This window comes from Gadus morhua, chromosome 9, assembly GCF_902167405.1.
Source record: "Gadus morhua chromosome 9, gadMor3.0, whole genome shotgun sequence".
NCBI lineage: Eukaryota > Metazoa > Chordata > Actinopteri > Gadiformes > Gadidae > Gadus > Gadus morhua.
This window is the reverse complement of record NC_044056.1, coordinates 22,898,371-22,916,547: the sequence shown is the minus strand read 5'-3', so window position 1 is coordinate 22,916,547 and position 18,177 is coordinate 22,898,371. Positions and strand designations below refer to the sequence as shown.

General features: G+C 43.9%; 1 protein-coding gene across 1 annotated transcript; it reads left to right on the top strand.

Moving 5' to 3' along the window:
* The first annotated feature begins 588 nt into the window (after window positions 1-588).
* LOC115550834 (mucin-5B-like) lies at window positions 589-17,201 on the top strand. Its single transcript, XM_030366167.1, has 31 exons — window positions 589-679; window positions 913-951; window positions 1,064-1,325; window positions 1,914-2,028; window positions 2,282-2,372; window positions 2,456-2,559; window positions 3,030-3,240; window positions 3,343-3,468; window positions 3,699-3,816; window positions 4,271-4,409; window positions 4,821-4,922; window positions 5,173-5,242; window positions 5,325-5,462; window positions 5,582-5,746; window positions 5,881-5,975; window positions 6,087-6,213; window positions 6,525-6,780; window positions 6,919-6,962; window positions 7,085-7,185; window positions 7,763-7,914; window positions 10,267-10,405; window positions 10,536-10,646; window positions 10,763-10,942; window positions 11,150-11,389; window positions 11,535-11,691; window positions 11,804-11,932; window positions 12,042-12,192; window positions 15,261-15,304; window positions 15,410-15,616; window positions 15,771-16,547; window positions 17,161-17,201. Exons 1-31 carry the CDS (start codon window positions 601-603, stop codon window positions 17,199-17,201), a joined length of 4,710 nt encoding a protein of 1,569 aa, XP_030222027.1. The 5' UTR covers window positions 589-600.
* The last annotated feature ends 976 nt before the right edge of the window (window positions 17,202-18,177 follow it).

Genomic DNA, 18,177 nt, shown 5'->3' with positions numbered 1-18,177 from the left:
TTGAATCCATTGAAGTAAGGTTAAGGTTGTGTGGTTCCATCAGAACATTTCTACTCTCCATTGTTTTTTTGGTTATTTTTTTATGTGCTCAGTAAATATTGAGATGGCAGTCCTTTTGCAAATATGAGGGCCAACCAAAAGTTCCTGAGGGAATTCTCCGTCGGCATTGGGGTTGACGTCCAACCCGTTGTGGTCCATTGGATGGCATGAACATGCACACCTATTATCAACACTCACTGCATGTTTAATGAACAGATAACAGTATTGAGTTACACCGCAAGATTTGCCCCGTCAACATGTGGAAAGTTGTCACGAACAGAGAGGGTATTGTAAGACGAGGCCGGATGAGCGAAGTTTAAGCCCTGGCTGCTTGTAATATCACACTCTCACAGCAAACATAGAAGTGGATGTGTCATGCTCATATTAGCGCTACACTTATCTGCTTACATAGACAAAGACAACAGGGGTTGACACCCATAATGGAAGCACTTACCGCACCTCAACTATAAACAGACTATGATTATAATGCCCTCATGTATATAAAGAATATGCAGCCCGATAGTGGCATATTCTTCAGACGTTGTTAGACGCTTTTAGAGGATGAGGAGAAGCAGAATGCCTCTTGGGTGGGCCACCGTATGGCTCTTCTTCTGCTTCGGACCACTGACATCACGATCTGGTTGGTATACACGGAGGTGGACTGGGACAGCAGTGTGTTAGCATTTACTCAACTCTGAATGGAGAAAAATACATATTTTAAATGTTCTACATTTTTTAAACAGCGGCTATGTCCACTGTCCATTTGTTTCACAATTGATAGTGGGGCTTTTTAAGAACACAGAATTATTAATTTAATTTTATATTTAATGTGAACACACAAGTAAAAATATCATTCTCTTTTTTTTCCCAAAGTAATTATGGACACAAGCTCACTAATGCAGAACATAACAGGTATTTATTTTATATTTTTTAGCATAACATTGAACAATAATGCATGACATGACATTACATGGCAGTGAGTGTGAATTGGACTAAAACAACTGTCGTCTTTCACCACCACCAGATGTGAGTCCGTTGCATAACGGCCAGTTCTGCAGCACATGGGGCAACCACCACTTCAAGACCTTCGACGGAGATTTCTTCCAGTTTCCCTTCGCTTGCAACTACGTCCTAACGTCCCATTGCAGGAGTGCCTACGAGGACTTCAACATTCAGCTCTCGCGGCAGCAGGTGGACGGGGTGGCCTCCATCAAGAGGGTCATGATGAGGCTGGACGGGGTCCTGGTGGAGCTGGCCAACACCTCCCTCACCGTCAATGACAAACAGTGAGGCTGTGGACCTTTTCCTCTGATGTCTTACAGTTGGAAAGTCTCTCTCTCTCTCTGATTCTCTTGTCCTCCCTCGTTCTCTCTCTAGATGTTCCCTAGGTCCTCGGCCTCTCTCTTATGTCGCCATGTGTGTGTGTTTCTATGTGTGTGTGTCTCTCTCTCTATATATATATATATATATATGTCTCTGTCTGTCTGTCTGTCTGTCTGTCTGTCTGTCTGTCTGTCTGTCTGTCTGTCTGTCTGTCTGTCTGTCACTCTCTCTCTCTCTCTCTCTCTCACCCTTTGATAGGTTAAGCGGCTATTCTGTAAGGAATGCCGAGAATTCCTTATGATTGGGAGAACGCTCATTCCCATTTTTGTAATTTTGGTTCGTAAACCACAAATGGACTTCTTCTATGCGAGGGTCTATTGCTCTCTCTCCCTTTCTCCTTCCCTTCCCCCCCCCTCTCCCTCTCTCCCTCTCCCTCTCTCTCCCTCTCTCTCTTTCTGTCGCTCCCCCTGTCTGAAGGTCAGATGATTCTATGTTATCCCTGTTGAGTCCTGACCCCTCAGAGGGGCTCATATCTTAATGTTCTCCCCCAGGATCACAATCCCCTTCAGCCAGTACGGCCTCTCCATCCAGAGGAAGGGCTCCTACGTCCGCATCGAAGCTAAGCTGGGTCTGGTTGTCATGTGGAACGAAAACGACACTCTCTGGGTAAGCGCTTTACTGTCAGGATGGCTGCTTTTGACTCATGATATTATTGCTAGAGTCAAGAAGATAGAGCTTCTACTGGATGGAAAATGTGCGATGTGGACTGAGTTTGAAATAATTTGTGTGAATGAGACTACCCATGCATTACATGTATGTAGTAATAAGCATTAAAGAAAACAATTTATAATTGTCTGATTATGCTTGATTATTAAGAATGAAAGAAAAAAATGAAATTTCACTGCAAAATTCTTCTCAGGTTGAAATGGATGAAAAATACATGAATCAAACGTGCGGCCTGTGCGGCGACTACAACGGCGTCCAGCTCTACAACGAGTTCATCAGTCACGGTAGCTGAGCTGTTTAAATACACCATGCACTTCCTCATCGTTGTACATTCACAATCTCAATTCAATACTTGCTCTGCACACAGGTGTGGTGAAGGACACCCTCAACTATGGGACTTCCTGGAAGGTCGACGCTCCCACCGAAACCTGCATGGAATCCCACCAGGAGCCCACCGCCTGTGCCAATCAGGTGTGTGACACAGCCAGAACTGGTCTCACCAGTGGCAGCTCTAGAAGAAAGCCCAGGGTCATTTTTGTAGTGAACGAGGTGTATGGCAATATGTATTAATTTGTTTTGACAGGTTAGAATAATGTACACAAGAAACCGCAGGGATAGGGCACACCCTCAAGCCAAGAGCATTGAAATGATGACTATACTTTGTGGTTTGAGGCTTGTTTGGAAAGTCTTTCATACAGCCACCCAGAGCTTGGTTGAGAACCCTGAATCTCGCATATTTGTGTTTGCATTCTTTTAATTTTTGTAACTATTAAGAAATTAGGTTCAATATTACTTACAAATAATTAATATTTAAGACTCCACATATAAGGGGGACAGAGAGGGGGGCCACCCCCCAGCCCAAGAGCCATCAGTGGCTCCCACACCTCCCTGAACCGCTGTTAACTCTCCGTCTCACTCCGACGTTACGCCTTGCCCCGCAGACCAACCGGTGCATGGAGCTCCTGTCAGAGCCCGCCTTCCTCAGCTGCCAGGACCTCCTCAACATGGACGCCTTCGTGGAGGCCTGTGAGAAGGACCTCTGTCACTGTGGCAACGGAAGCACCTGCCTGTGTCCCACCATGGCGGAGTTCTCCCGCCAGTGCGCCCATGCTGGGGGGACGCCCCTGCCCTGGAAGACCGCCGAACTCTGCGGTAAGAACCGACAAATCTCCTCCTTCAATCTGCAACCCTTAATAGAAGTGTCTTCTATTCCTCTGATTTTTTTCCCCTTTTGCTCTTGACTTGGATCAACAGCCAATGAATGCCCCTTCAACCTGGAGTACATGGAATGTGGCAACACCTGCAGGGCCACCTGCACCCAGCCCGAGAGCAGCCAGCCGTGTGAGGAGCACTGTGAGAGTGGCTGCTTCTGCCCAGCCGGTGAGCTCCTCCAGTCACAAAGAACTTTCACACCGTAAAGCATTCAACCTCAACCCTAGCCCCAATCCCTGAATCTCAACCCAAACATGACCGCTCCCCCTTCCCCCATGCTAACCTTAACTTGAACCTCACCACATCCACATCCACACCAAAGCAAGTTTTTCATTCGCCCTGGAAAAAACGGATCCACAGCATTATGTGAAGTGATGTTTATTACATTTCTAATCAAGGAATGGTGTTTGACGACGTCACTCAGAGTGGATGTGTGGCTCTGCAGCAGTGCTACTGCCAACACAACGGGAAGGCCTACAGGCCCGGGGAGTCCTTCTCCGGACCATGTCGCACATGGTTGGTTCCCTTGCCTGTACTTATCCATCAGGGTCAGAAATTAGCTGGGACTCTGGGCATTTCGCCCCTAAAAAAAGATAATTGAAATGATAATGGGGTGGGGGGGGGGGTTAATTGCCCCAATAAAATGAAGAGTTAACTTGTGTATTTTATTTTGCATTTGCTGAGCAGGTCTTTTAGTTCATCGGAGTCATTCAATTTTGGTCCGTCATGCAACATAGATAATTTAGGTATTTTGTAGCATTTGATGCAATTGTACAGGAAATGAGGAAATTATCCAAATGCCCAGAAACATATTACATGCGGGCACTAAAAGTCCTCTTCAAAATGGTTTCATTTGCTACTCTGCTATCGATGTATTCCAATGCGTATCTCGTACAGTGACTGATGGATGGCTGACTGCAGAGGGCTCAACTGGGGCTCAGGTAGAGGAAGTAACTTCATTTTTCTGTAGTACCTGTACCCTGGGCAAGTGGAGCTGTCAGGAGCACGAGTGTCCAGCCACCTGCTCCTTCCTGGGAGGATCCCACATCACCACCTACGATGACAAAAGCTATACCTTCCATGGAGAATGCACCTTTGTACTCTCCAAGGTGAGGCAGGCAGAGGCCCTAAGGATTGGGGGGGGGGGGGGGGGGGGGGTTGTCGCGTTGTCCTGCTTACTGCAGTGAGGGTTTCACTGCGCCCTAACAATGAATCCCCCGCCCCCTCCCTTGTCCGTTCAATTTGGGAACATGTGTAATTTCATTTTGCTTGTTTCGTATAATTTAATTACTTAATTAAGGGCGTCGGTTTCTGGGCAACCGGTGCAGCACCTTCGATATTTACGCCACTGCGAGGAGGCCATTTTGAATTGTCACTGGGTGTTCAATTATAAGATACCCAAAGTATAGATGATCTATTATAGATACATTTAATTATCTGAAATGTAATATTATATAATGTCATTTATATTGTCTAATATTATATTGTAATATTATTGATATAGGCCTACTTGTTTTTAGGATATAAATGGCAGTTATATAGTTCTAGGGGACATTGCCAAATTGAGTCAAACGGACACAGAGAGCCTGATGGCCGTCACACTGCTGTACGGAGCAAAGAGGGTGAGTTATGTTTGTCTTCTACACCGTTTAAATCACTATAATCACTTTTTAATGAAGTATTGAAAAAAAAAATTGCACACATCTTTATTAGATAAATGGGTTTTATTCAGCTTAGTTTAGCTATGTCACTATGACGGAATGCATTTTATTAAATGTGCTTTCTCTCCTACCTTTTTGACCAATGTTATAAACTTAAACTTAAAAGGGTAAATGATTAACCGTTTAATTATTTTCATGTTTAAAATGACAGAAGATTAAGATCGAATCTACTGGAAAGGTATTTTATAACGACCTGGCCCACAAGTTACCCCTCAACATTGGTGAGTAGCATCGAGTCCCCCTCAAAACAATACAGACAGAAATACAAATACACAAACCACCATTTGACTGTGTGTATTTCAGATAACATAACAGTCTTCAGGCCATCAACCTTCTTCGTTGTTGTCCATGCGGTCGACGGACTCCAGCTCGAGATACAGATAGTTCCAACAATGCAACTCTACATCAAAGTGGATGTTTCCTATAAAGGACAGCTACGAGGTACGTACTTTGAATATCACTGCCTCTATGTGTTTTTTCCTTTTTTCCAACCAGGAGTTGGAAGAGTATTTGTAAATGTATATACATGATAAAACCATGCCTTTTATTTTACTATCCAGGCTTATGTGGAGACTTTAACGACGTGGAAGCAGACGACTTCAAGACAACCAACGGGATGATTGCGGGAACGGCTGCGACGTACGCCAACACGTGGAGAGCCCAGCCCAGCTGCCCTGATGTCACCAACCGAATCAGCAACCCCTGCAGTCTGAGTGTGGACAAAGGTAGACCCCCTCACCTGTACTCCCAAAGGTAGACCACCTCACCTGTACTCCCAAGCGCGGGGGTGAAACTCTTTGCCTCCGCTTTGAGTCATTCTAACGTTGTTAATCTCATGTTGTGTTCCTTTTTTCTATAGAGAGATACTCCAATTACTGGTGTGCCTTGTTGTCCGACGCCAACGGTATTTTCGCTCCGTGTCATTCAGAGATTGACCCATCGGTTTACGAAGTTGTAAGACATAATTATAGACATACACCAAAATGAAGTCATACTACATAGTACATAATACAAACAAACAATAATCATATAACTGACATCATTTTGTGAACTGCTCCTCCCCAGGCTTGCCTGCACGACACGTGTCTCTGTGAGAGGAGCGAGGACTGCATGTGCGCCGCACTCTCCTCCTATGTGCACGCGTGTAGGGCCGTGGGCGTGTCCCTGAAGGGGTGGCGGAACAACACCTGCAGTAAGCCCCAGCAACCCCACCTCGAGTCACATGTTTTTTTGTAGCCCTCATCACAGTTACAGTCTCTACAGTTACAGTCTCTCTCTAAAAGAGAACCCCCCGATCCAAGCAAAGAAACATTTAAAGGGGAACACGTAAGAGGGATCTGAGGGGGCAGTTTGGAGAGTTTTGGTTCCAAGGGGCCAGTCAAATAATTACCAAAACTAATCAGAAATCAGGGTTCAGCCGTATCTCATGTCCGGCCCGTGACATCACCTATGAACTATCAAACAACCTGCATTTCAAATCATATACATGTCTCTTTTCAACAGCAAAATACTCCAGCAGCTGCCCCGAGGGTTTGGTCTACTCCTACCGCCTGACCGGCTGCCAGCCGTCCTGCCTCGGCCTCAGCCAGCCCCATGCGTCCTGCCAGGTGGCCTTCAGCCCGATGGACGGATGCGGCTGTGCTCCGGGGACCTACCTGAACGAGGAGGGCCGCTGTGTGCCCGCCTCGCAGTGCTGCTGCTACGAGGGGGACGTGGTGATCCGCCCCGGACAGACACACTGGAAACAGGGAACCGCCTGGTGAGAGAGCACTTCCAGTTTGACGACAAACTAATAATCCTGTTTTTTATCCGCCTAGAGAGGAGAACAACACACATTGACCTTTGACCTTGACCTTGTATCTGACCTTGCTTCCTTTCTGTGCTGATCTGGTTCCAGCACCTGTAAGGACGGAGTGCAACATTGTGTTGGCAAGGCAACGTGTGAGTACACATGGAAACTAACATCACTGCGTTTTGTCATACATCAACAGCCAATCAGAGTCGGCTACAGGCAATGTGTCAGGTATGATCCGATCCTCTATAAACTTTCTATGGCCCCTCAGCATGTACGGCTCCCATGGTGTTTTTCAACTGCTCGGGGCTCCAGCAAGGCGCCAGGGGGTCTGAATGCCAAAAGAGTTGCAGGTCTGAGGACTCTGAATGTGTAAGTGGATCCATGTGTTATAGCAGAGCTGCTGAGGGCGCACAGAGACTGGGCTGGGACCAACACGTAGAGGGAGGGAGTGTTGTTTCCTGTTTGTTATGGAGATATTCTACCGAAGAGAGACTTTGTCTTCTGCCTGCGAGTAGATGAGGGTTTTTAATATGTGTCATTTTGCTGCGGCCAATCTACACGGGTTTCGTTGAATCATTCAAAGACGAGTTTTGATCTCATTATCCCCAGATTTCTCATCCAGATTTCCGATTATTAATCTGATGTCTAATTTGGGAGACTCATATAATACCCACGGTACCCATGTTAAAGTGGTGACCTCGAAGATTGAATGTAAGAAATGTCTGTTTAGTCACCATCTATCGTCGAACGAGGGAACCCAATGGGGATGGAGCCTACTGCCCGCTGATGAAAGCATGCATTTGAAGTATTATGAATTTTAGGTTGTCGGCGGCGACGACAACCTGCGATGAAGTACCGCTTGTTGCCAGAGATGTCGCCAGAATCAACAAAACTGTACTCTTCCAGATAGTTTTTTTAAATCAACATGATTTGATGTTTTCAACAGATCAGTGATCGCTGCGTCTCGGGCTGCATGTGTCCTGAAGGCTCACTGACCGACGGTGCAGGAGGCTGTGTCAAGGAGGACCTCTGTCCCTGTTTGTACAACAGTGTCTCCTACACGCCGGGACAGACGGTCAAGGTGGACTGCAATACCTGGTGAGAAGCATAATGTATTGTCCTGGGCCCCGTTTCCCGAAAGCATCGTTAGCCTAAGTGGATCGTGAAGTGCGTTGTACGAGCATCGTACAGTTTTCACACCGTTTCCCGAAAGCATCGTTGGTAACGAACGTCGTGAAAACGCTCGTAGCTAACGAGGACTCCAGGGGTACTCGTAGGATGCTAAGAGCATCGTTAGCCTACTATAGCCTCAGTGGCGTCACCAGTGGACATTCCGTGTATTGGATGCATTTTATTAAGACACATCCAATACCACCGAATGCCCAGCTGGCGCAATTTCGCAACCAAAAACAGTGGTTACCGCTGATATATTACTCATAGACTACTGTTATATTTCAACAGCAAAGATAGAGACATGTTAGAAGTCAACAACAACATAATTTATTGCAGCAATTAAAAATTCCAAAAATACATGCGCAGCCAAAATGTACCGATCAAACGCCACGTCACAAGGCATATGAGAAAATCAAATGATTCCATTGCTCTTGTGTGGGAGGTCGCTTTCAAGCTGCACTTGCTGCCTCCCTCTGATTTTGATTCAACCATCGTGGTTAAAATGTCCTCATATTGATCAATGACAGAAGACATAGGCTACTCTAGACATGCATTATGCTGAGACCAGCAGGTGTCGGAGAATTTCTGCCGGCGTTTATTGTTGCGATTGTTTGCATTAAGCACTGTAGACGCTTTGGTGAGGCTGTGATGAAGTTCACTATTTATTGGACCCTGTTTAGACAGTAACGAACTTCCCTGACCATAGTTATCGTGTTTGTAGTCTACACTCAGATGGGAACACATTATTGCATGCGGGTGTTTTCATTCATAAAAAAATTAAAACATTCGGGAGTATGCAATAATACAAATTATTCTAAAGAGGTCAGAGACTCTGTGCGCAGCCCCGCCTTCTCCAGTGAACCAAGAAAGCCTGCGCCATGACGAACGGGGGATTTGACCCCCTCGGTTTGACACAGGAAACTTGAGATATGAAGGTGAAATCACCGGGCGTGCCAAGCTTCGACCGAACCGGCTTGGCAGTGTAAAAAGACCTATAGCCTACTTCATCCTGCCCAACAACATGGGCAGGATCTAGACCAAGATCTCCTGACCGGGTCAGCAGCCGTGGGTCAATGCCTAGCCTCTGTGTTTGAATTCTGGAACGTTGCATTTTTAATGTCTACAAATATTGTAGACTAGAGAGTGCGCGCCAATCAATGAAACCTTATGCGGAATCAGATAAAGTCGGCTCCCTTTGCTGCGCAAAGCACGTTTCAGAAATCAGCATATCAAGATAAATGTAGTTGTCACACAAGCTATTTTTGATTTTTGTTAATATGGAATTATTTCAGGGGGGAAAAGAAAAAATGAAAAAATGTACGCACACTGCATTCAGGATTAGGACTGATTGGACTGATGGGGAGATATTTTAATGCTTTTTAACCCCATTTTCCTGCGACATTCCTGCGTCTCCCCCTCCTACGGAGCCCATTTCAGTGCAGTCGTGAGTGCAGTGAACGTTAAGAGGAGTTTCGGGAAACGCTCCAAAGAATTTTACGATGGATCGCAAGATCCATCGTGAGAATGATCGTACGAGCGTGGATCCATTGTTATCGGGAAACGGGGCCCTGCTCTGACTCCCTATAGACACTGTTAGAGTGCTATTACAACTGTTTTAAATACTTATATAATACGTATAAAGACAGCATAACGCAATGTCCTGCTCTGACTCCATATAGACAGATTTAGAATCCTACTACAACTGTTTTAACTACTTATATAAAGAATATATAACTTTCTCTTTTGTGATCCACAATACTATACATTGTGTTATTTGAACTACTATTATTTATTTTAGCTACTATTAGCTGCTATTGAGAAACATTCTTGTGTGGCAAAAAGACAAAAGCCTCAAAACTCACCTGTTCAGAGTTCACCTAGACTCTGCATAGCCATTCAGTCCCTTCCGCCCACCATTGTATGTTGTACGTCATGGCAATTAATGTACGCACTTATTGTACGCACTTAATATACGTTGTACTTATTCATAGTACTTAATTGTGTACCATCTGCAGTAGCTGCTATCACTGCTGTATACGGGGAATGGGTTAGCCTAGCAATAGTTAGTACTTGCACTTGGTTCTATGAACATCTTTACTGTTATGACTTTTTATGACAAATGTACCTATTGTAACTCGCTTTGGATAAAAGAGTCTGCTAAATGCCCTAAATGTAAATGTACTGTGATGTTCTCAACCTCAAACCACCTGCTAAATTACACAATGTCAACGTTGGACCTTAATAAAATGTCGGCTTGTTCCTTCGTCCACATCACAGTGAGTGCAGAGCGAGAAAATGGGAATGCACGACCCATGAGTGTGACGGAATCTGTACCATCTACGGCGATGGACATTACATCAGCTTTGACGAGAAGAAATTCTCCTTCAACGGTGACTGTGGATACACCTTCGCGCAGGTACGGCGTGCATGCTTCCTCCGCAGTGATAGTGCTCAAACCACCAACAAACCATTGAGCCATCGTCAAATGGATTAGAAGCAGAGAAAGTTGATTAAACCTGTGAATGTCTTCTACGTTCTCCACGCAGGATTACTGTCATGGTGAAATGAGCAACGGGACGTTCCGGGTGGTCACGGAGAACATACCGTGTGCAAGCATCGACAGCACCTGCTCCATGGCCATCAAACTCTACCTTGGGGTATGAGGCGTCCACGTTGTCCACCACGAGAGAATCCAATAAGATAACATCTGGGGCTGTATATGAACTTAAATGATCTATTCTGGTTGTTGTTGTTGTTGTTGTTGTTTTTGCAGAACACTGAGATCTTGCTGTCTGATGAAAAGATTAAAGTTATAAAACAGAGCCATGAAGCAGAAATACCGTATCAGGTCCACAGCATTGGGATCTACCTGGTGATCGAGGCCAAGAATGGTCTCATTCTCATCTGGAACAAGAAGACCACGTTGATGATCAAGCTCAACCCCTCCTATAAGGTACATGAACAAACTGGCCATTTGTTGCTGTTGTTGCTGTTGCATTGGATCATTGAGATGATAAATAAACGCTGAATGCAAATACACTTTGGTGTACGGTTATGCATCATACAGGTTGGCTAGAGATATTGCCGATTTAACCTCCAATAACCTCCTATATTTTAGCCTTTGCTTTCGATATTTACATTTTGTCATATTGCCTTCCAGGGACAACTATGTGGTCTTTGTGGGAATTATGATGGCAGTGTGAAGAACGATTTCACCACCAGAAATCATGAGGTGGTGGCGGAAGCTGTTCAGTTTGGAAATAGCTGGAAAGTGTCTCCTACTTGCCCCGACGTAGACGCTATAAAGAGGCCATGCCAGTTGTACTCCCACAGGCAGGCTTGGGCCCTGAAGCACTGCAGCATCATCGACAGTGAGGTCTTCGCTGCATGTCACTCACAGGTAATTTGTGACAAATAGAGTTGGATCAGTAAAAAATGTATATGTCCATCAAGACAATGTATCTTAAATTTACAGTTTCAGCTAAATGATTACACAATACTATCCATAACTTATGAACTCCCTTTACTATTATTGTCCCGCTCAGGTGGATCCCACAAACTATTATGACGCATGCGTGAAAGACACGTGTGCTTGCAACTCCGGAGGAGACTGTGAATGTTTCTGTTCAGCAGTGGAAGCATATGCAGCGGCCTGTAATAGGGCTGGGGCCTGTGTGAGATGGAGAACTCCCTCCATTTGTCGTGAGTCCTCCTGTTCCCAAACACAAAATGTGGCTATTTTAGCTTGCCAAGATGGGGATGAATTGCATCATAATTAAAGCCTCTTGAATTTCACATCTCTTTACCCGTCAAGCCCTCTTCTGTGATTTCTACAACCCCATTGGCGAATGTGAGTGGCACTACGAGCCGTGCGGTGACACATGCCTGAAGACATGCAAGAACCCCACAGCTACGTGCTCCAGTCAGATCCCTGCAATGGAAGGTAAGCCAAGCCACAACGGCCCATAACAACTGTCAAGTAATACATTCGCTGTCAATAACACGTTGTGTAGTCCATCTTTACACACACGTCTTTTGTTCGACTTTCTCAGGCTGCTATCCGAGGTGCCCTCCTGATCAGCCGTACTTGGAAGAGAGGACCATGAAGTGTGTGTCCAATCAGCAGTGTGGTTGCTATGACAACAACGACAAACATTACGAGGAAGGAGATACCATGCCCTCGGAGGGGAATTGTAAAACATGGTAATATATTTGAATTACCATCGGTTGGGAAATGAGTCCGACACATTATCGGCCCTATCTTGCACCCAGCGCAATTTACTTTCTACACGACGCATGTATCATTGCTAGTTTGCACCCGGCGTTAAGCAGATTTCCCCCGCAGCAAACTCGCGCCACTACACTTGCGCCCTGAGATGCATTTCGGCGAAAAGCAGAGGCGTGTTCCGGGGCAAATGATACATGGTGCTATCTTACTGATCGATAAAGCAATTGCACTACTGACCGCTAAATACCTGGTCTAAGTGCAAGAGCGGATAGCGCAGTTGGTGTTGCTACTTTGACGTACCATGGCGGTCGGAACCGCAACATAAGCTTAAACACTGATGGAAAACTAATTTGATCCTTTGCGGTGTGGTGGTCTTTTGCTAGGTAAGACTCGGAGAGTGGTAAATGTTCAACACGTGGTTTTAACAGAGACACAAGGTAAACGGGCTTGCGTTCTGGAGGTGGTTCATGAAGCATCTGCCGAACATAGGTAAACAAACAGTTATATTGAAAGTGGGCGGAACGGTATTCAGGCCACGCCTACATGTTCTAATTTACTCAGGTAAACCTTTGGTCTGTCTTGGCTTAAACGGAAATGGCAAAGTGGCCATGTTTGTAGCCTTTAACTTATCATTAAAACCTTATATGCTGTTGTCCATTATGTGGTGAAGAAACCATTCATAACAGTGGTTAGCTTGAAACATGTCATCAGAAATAGCATAGACTAGAATAATTTACATCAACACCAGTAGGCTTTACACAGCACAAACATGCAAACGATTAGCCTAATTTAAATATTATGATTATGATGTCGATTGAGGAAAAAAAAATCCATAGGGGCTGCATGAATGAACACTGTAAAACTCCAAGCACACATTTCACAAGAGAATTAAGGGCTTTCTTAAAAGAGTACAGATCTGAAAATTGCACTATTAATGGTATCCACCTAATGATAGCCGTATGGTAGTTATACAATAACAAAATGGTCATACAGGCAAAATGGGTTGAGGCTGTGGACGTTTGGCTTTTCTATGAAATTGTGGGAAAAGTAAACATTTTTAGAGCAGAAGACCAGGGTGAAAAAGATGCATCTGATTTTAGAGATTAATATGATGAAAGAATTTTGAGTCCAGGTCCATCTCGTAAGGAGAATTAAGGCTAGTTCATATTTTTTTTAAATAGCGCCATCTTTGGGTGCAGTACCACAATTTGGGTTTATTAGTAGTGGGGTATTGGTACCCACCTAATAATAAGTCTTGTTTTTTTATACAATAACAAAATGGTCATAGAAGAAAAATGGGTTTACTGCTCCAACTTCATTGGCCAATATTTCTCAAATGGAACTAAGTAAAACAAATTCTGCTGAACGTTTTTTGTGAGGCTTGGTCTAAAGATTTTATGTGGCGATTTTGGTCAATTTTGATTATTTGTGTAGCCTGTGAATCTTTTTTATCAGTTTTAGCTTTAATATGAAATTGTGGGAAAGTATACATTTTTAGGGCAACATTTTATAAATGCGTCTGATCCTAGAGATTAATATTCTGAAAGGATTTTGAGTCCAGGTTCATGATTTTTTACAATAGCGCAACCTTTGGGTGCATTACCACAAATGTGGGTTTATGGGTACAGGGGGTTATTGGTAACCATACCTGAAAATGTCAAGTGTTTTCGACTTACGGTTTAGGCTGCAGTATGACTTTTACAGAATTTGAGAAAAAACAAAAACGTTACAGAAACAATAAGGGCAAAGCAGCTTCGCTGCTCGGACCCCTCATAATAATCATAATAATAATAACAATAATAAACTTGAGCAAAGTAGGCTATATCCCAGCCTTCCAAAACAAAATCTTGTTTTAGGGTAATTTATAACGTTGGTTAAATTATTTGGGAAAGAACAGCTGATACAGCGGTAAGAAGTTGTACTTTTAAAACAATGCATCTGCAAACACAGTACAGCAAACACATATTTTCTTAACACAGACATCGTGTACAAGCCCATAACTTTTAGGATTGATTTGATCGTGAGAAAACACAAACAAAGTTTCACCGGGAGTAAGTGTTTAAAAGAATGAATGAATGCTGGTAGGCCTAATGCTTGGCGCGTGTGTGCACCCATCTGTTTAAACACACGCAAACTAAACACGTAACGCATAATACAGTCCATAGCAATGTATATTAACTGGGGGACGCATGCATATTATGAACACAAGTCGATAACGATAATGTATACAATATTGGAAAGAAACAATGTTTGCTAATGTAGTGCCACATATCATTAAATAGTCCCACAGTTGCGGCCACAGGTCTGCATATCATATATGTGTTAAGTTCACTTTGCCGAAATGTACATAACGACTCAGTGTTTCTGAAGAAGACGCTATTCCATGTGTGAAATAGGCCTATTATTTGGCCTTAAACTGAGCCATTTTAAGTTTGAAATTCATGTGGTCATGCATCAGTCTCATCGGAGACTGCAAAAGCGCTGTCAAAATATCAACTCGTCAAGTTAATAATAATAATAATACATTTAATTTAGAGGCGCCTTTCAAGACACCCAAGGTCACCTTACAGAGCATATAGTCATCATAAATCGTTTCAATCGCAAGTTCAAATGCACTGGATGCTAAGGGAATGGGAGATGGAACTCTCATTGGTTTGTTGCACGTTACGCCCAAATCAGACCTACGGGTTTCAGACCAACCGATTTTAGATTTAGGTAGGCCGCAACAGTCATTTATCCGCCGGTATAATAGCAACAGCCCCAGAGTTCCGCCCACAAAGCTACTTGCGTTTCGCGCGTCTCACTTGCGCTTCAGACTAGTAAAAAAGGGCCCAAAATTTTCAAAAGGCAAATATATGAATATATTTTGAAATAAGAATACAGTAGTCATGCACGCTTTGCCTTGTTAATTCCGGAAGAATAATATATTCTTAATGTTTGTATTCTTAATATTGTACTGAATTAAAAATTATGCGAATAAATAACGAATATATATTAAAAAAAAAATACTAATATTATTTCTGTAATTGCCTATCTTTTTCAGTCGGTGCTCATCAACACAGAGAACGTGCAAATATGACGTGCAAGGTCAGAATTACTTTAATATGCTATATTAATATACATCAACATGACTAACAATTGAACAACATCATTGACAACAGCAAGTAAAAAACAAATGTATATTTTTTGCAGCTTGCATCTGTATATACAATGGGAATAAGTACCATTATGGGGCAACAATATACAGCACACATGATGGCGATGGGGCCTGTTTTACTGCTGTGTGTGAAGAAGGTGGACACATCAACAGGACCTTAACAATTTGTCCGTTCACTACTCCTACTCCGACAACTACAACCCAGGAACCTACAACTACAATATTTACTTTTTCAACATCTGGTAAGAATTAATTGGATATATTTTATCATTTTGTTCTTTCTCATGGTAATATTAAAAGCACGTGAGTTTTACGTAAAAAAAAACTAAAAGATAAAGATTACTGTATTTTCATTTTGTATTGTACTTTAAGTGGCAAAATCTGATTCATTTTCAGGAGTGATCACCTTCACCACAACAGTGCCACCAACATATTCCACCCTAACAACAATAGAACAGTCTTCCACCACAACAACAACAGCACAGTCTACCACTATAACAACAACAGAACAGCCTACCACAACCAGAGAACACCCTTCCACCACAACAACAACAGAACAGCCTACCACTGCAACAACAACAACAGAACAGCCTACAACCCCAACAACAACAGAACAGTCTACCACAGCATCAACAACAGCACAGCCACATGTCAGCACTAGAACCAGTCAAGGACCAACCACCATCCCAACAACTACGGAACAGTCAACCACCCCAACAACTACGGAACAGTCAACCACCCTAACAACTACGGAACAGTCTACCACTCAAGTAAAAACAACGACCACATCGTTGACAACTACTCCTCATGGATGCCTGGTTTGTAAATGGACAGCTTGGAATAATAATCACTACCCTGATTACAATGGAGAGAACGAAACCATTGAATCAATACCACAGATAGACTTGAGCAGATGCAATTCATCTTTAGAAATACAATGCAGGGCGTCAGAGTATAAAGATGTTTCTTTGGAGGCACTAGGACAAAGGGTGACATGTGACACAACAGTTGGTCTAGTTTGCCAAAGCAAGGACCAAATACCTCCCCGTTGTCACGATTATGAGATACGAGTTAAATGTTGTGACCAATGTGAACAGTCTACCACCACAGCAACTACAGAACAGCCTACCACCCCAACAACTACAGAACAGTCTACCACCCCAACAACAACTACAGAACAGTCTACCCCCCCAACAACTACAGAACAGTCTACCACCCCAACAACTACAGAACAGTCTACCACCCCAACAACTACAGAACAGTCTACCACCACCACAACAACTACAGAACAGTCTACCACCCCAACTACTACAGAACAGTCTACCACCCCAACAACAACTACAGAACAGTCTACCACCACAAAAACAACTACGATACTGCCTACCACCCCAAGATCTACAGAACAGTCTACCACCCCAACAACAACTACAGAGCAGTCCACCACCCCAACAACCACAGAACAGTCTACCACCCCAACAATTACAGAACAGTCTACCACCACCACAACAACTACAGAACAGTCTACCACCCCAACAACTACAGAACAGTCTACCACCCCAACTACTACAGAACAGTCTACCACCCCAACAACAACTACAGAACAGTCTACCACCACAACAACAACTACAGAGCAGTCTACCATCCAAACAACCACAGAACAGTCTACCACCACAACAACTACAGAACAGCCTACCACCCCAACAACTACAGAACAGCCTACCACCACAACAACTTCAGAATCTGTAGTCACACGTCCAGAATCTACAACAACTTTTTTCTCTATCAGTACGCAGGGTTTACAAGACAAAACAACGACCACATCATTGACAACTACTCCTCATGGCTGCCTGGTTTGTAAATGGACAGCTTGGAATAATAATCACTACCCTGATTACAATGGAGAGAACGAAACCATTGAATCAATACCACAGATAGACTTGAGCAGATGCAATTCATCTTTAGAAATACAATGCAGGGCGTCAGAGTATAAAGATGTTTCTTTGGAGGCACTAGGACAAAGGGTGACATGTGACACAACAGTTGGTCTAGTTTGCCAAAGCAAGGATCAAATACCTCCCCGTTGTCACGATTATGAGATACGGGTTAAATGTTGTGACCAATGTGAACAGTCTACCACCACAGCAACTACAGAACAGCCTACCACCCCAAGAACTACAGAACAGTCTACCACCCCAACAACAACTACAGAACAGTCTACCCCCCCAACAACTACAGAACAGTCTACCACCCCAACAACTACAGAACAGTCTACCACCCCAACAACTACAGAACAGTCTACCACCCCAACAACTACAGAACAGTCTACCACCACCACAACAACTACAGAACAGTCTACCACCCCAACTACTACAGAACAGTCTACCACCCCAACAACAACTACAGAACAGTCTACCACCACAAAAACAACTACGATACTGCCTACAACCCCAAGAACTACAGAACAGTCTACCACCCCAACAACTACAGAACAGTCTACCACCACAACAACAACTACAGAGCAGTCTACCACCCCAACAACCACAGAACAGTCTACCACCACAACAACAACTACAGAACAGTCTACCCCCCCAACAACTACAGAACAGTCTACCACCCCAACAACTACAGAACAGTCTACCACCCCAACAACTACAGAACAGCCTACCACCACCACAACAACTACAGAACAGTCTACCACCCCAACTACTACAGAACAGTCTACCACCCCAACAACAACTACAGAACAGTCTACCCCCCCAACAACTACAGAACAGTCTACCACCCCAACAACTACAGAACAGTC

Bases quoted from the DNA above. Each gene is read 5' to 3' on its own strand.
- LOC115550834 (XM_030366167.1), top strand. From the start codon at position 601: ATGAGGAGAAGCAGAATGCCTCTTGGGTGGGCCACCGTATGGCTCTTC. The intron at 952-1,063 runs GTATTTATTTTA...CACCACCACCAG, and splicing joins ACTAATGCAGAACATAACAG to ATGTGAGTCCGTTGCATAAC. The intron at 4,410-4,820 runs GTGAGGCAGGCA...ACTTGTTTTTAG, and splicing joins GCACCTTTGTACTCTCCAAG to GATATAAATGGCAGTTATAT.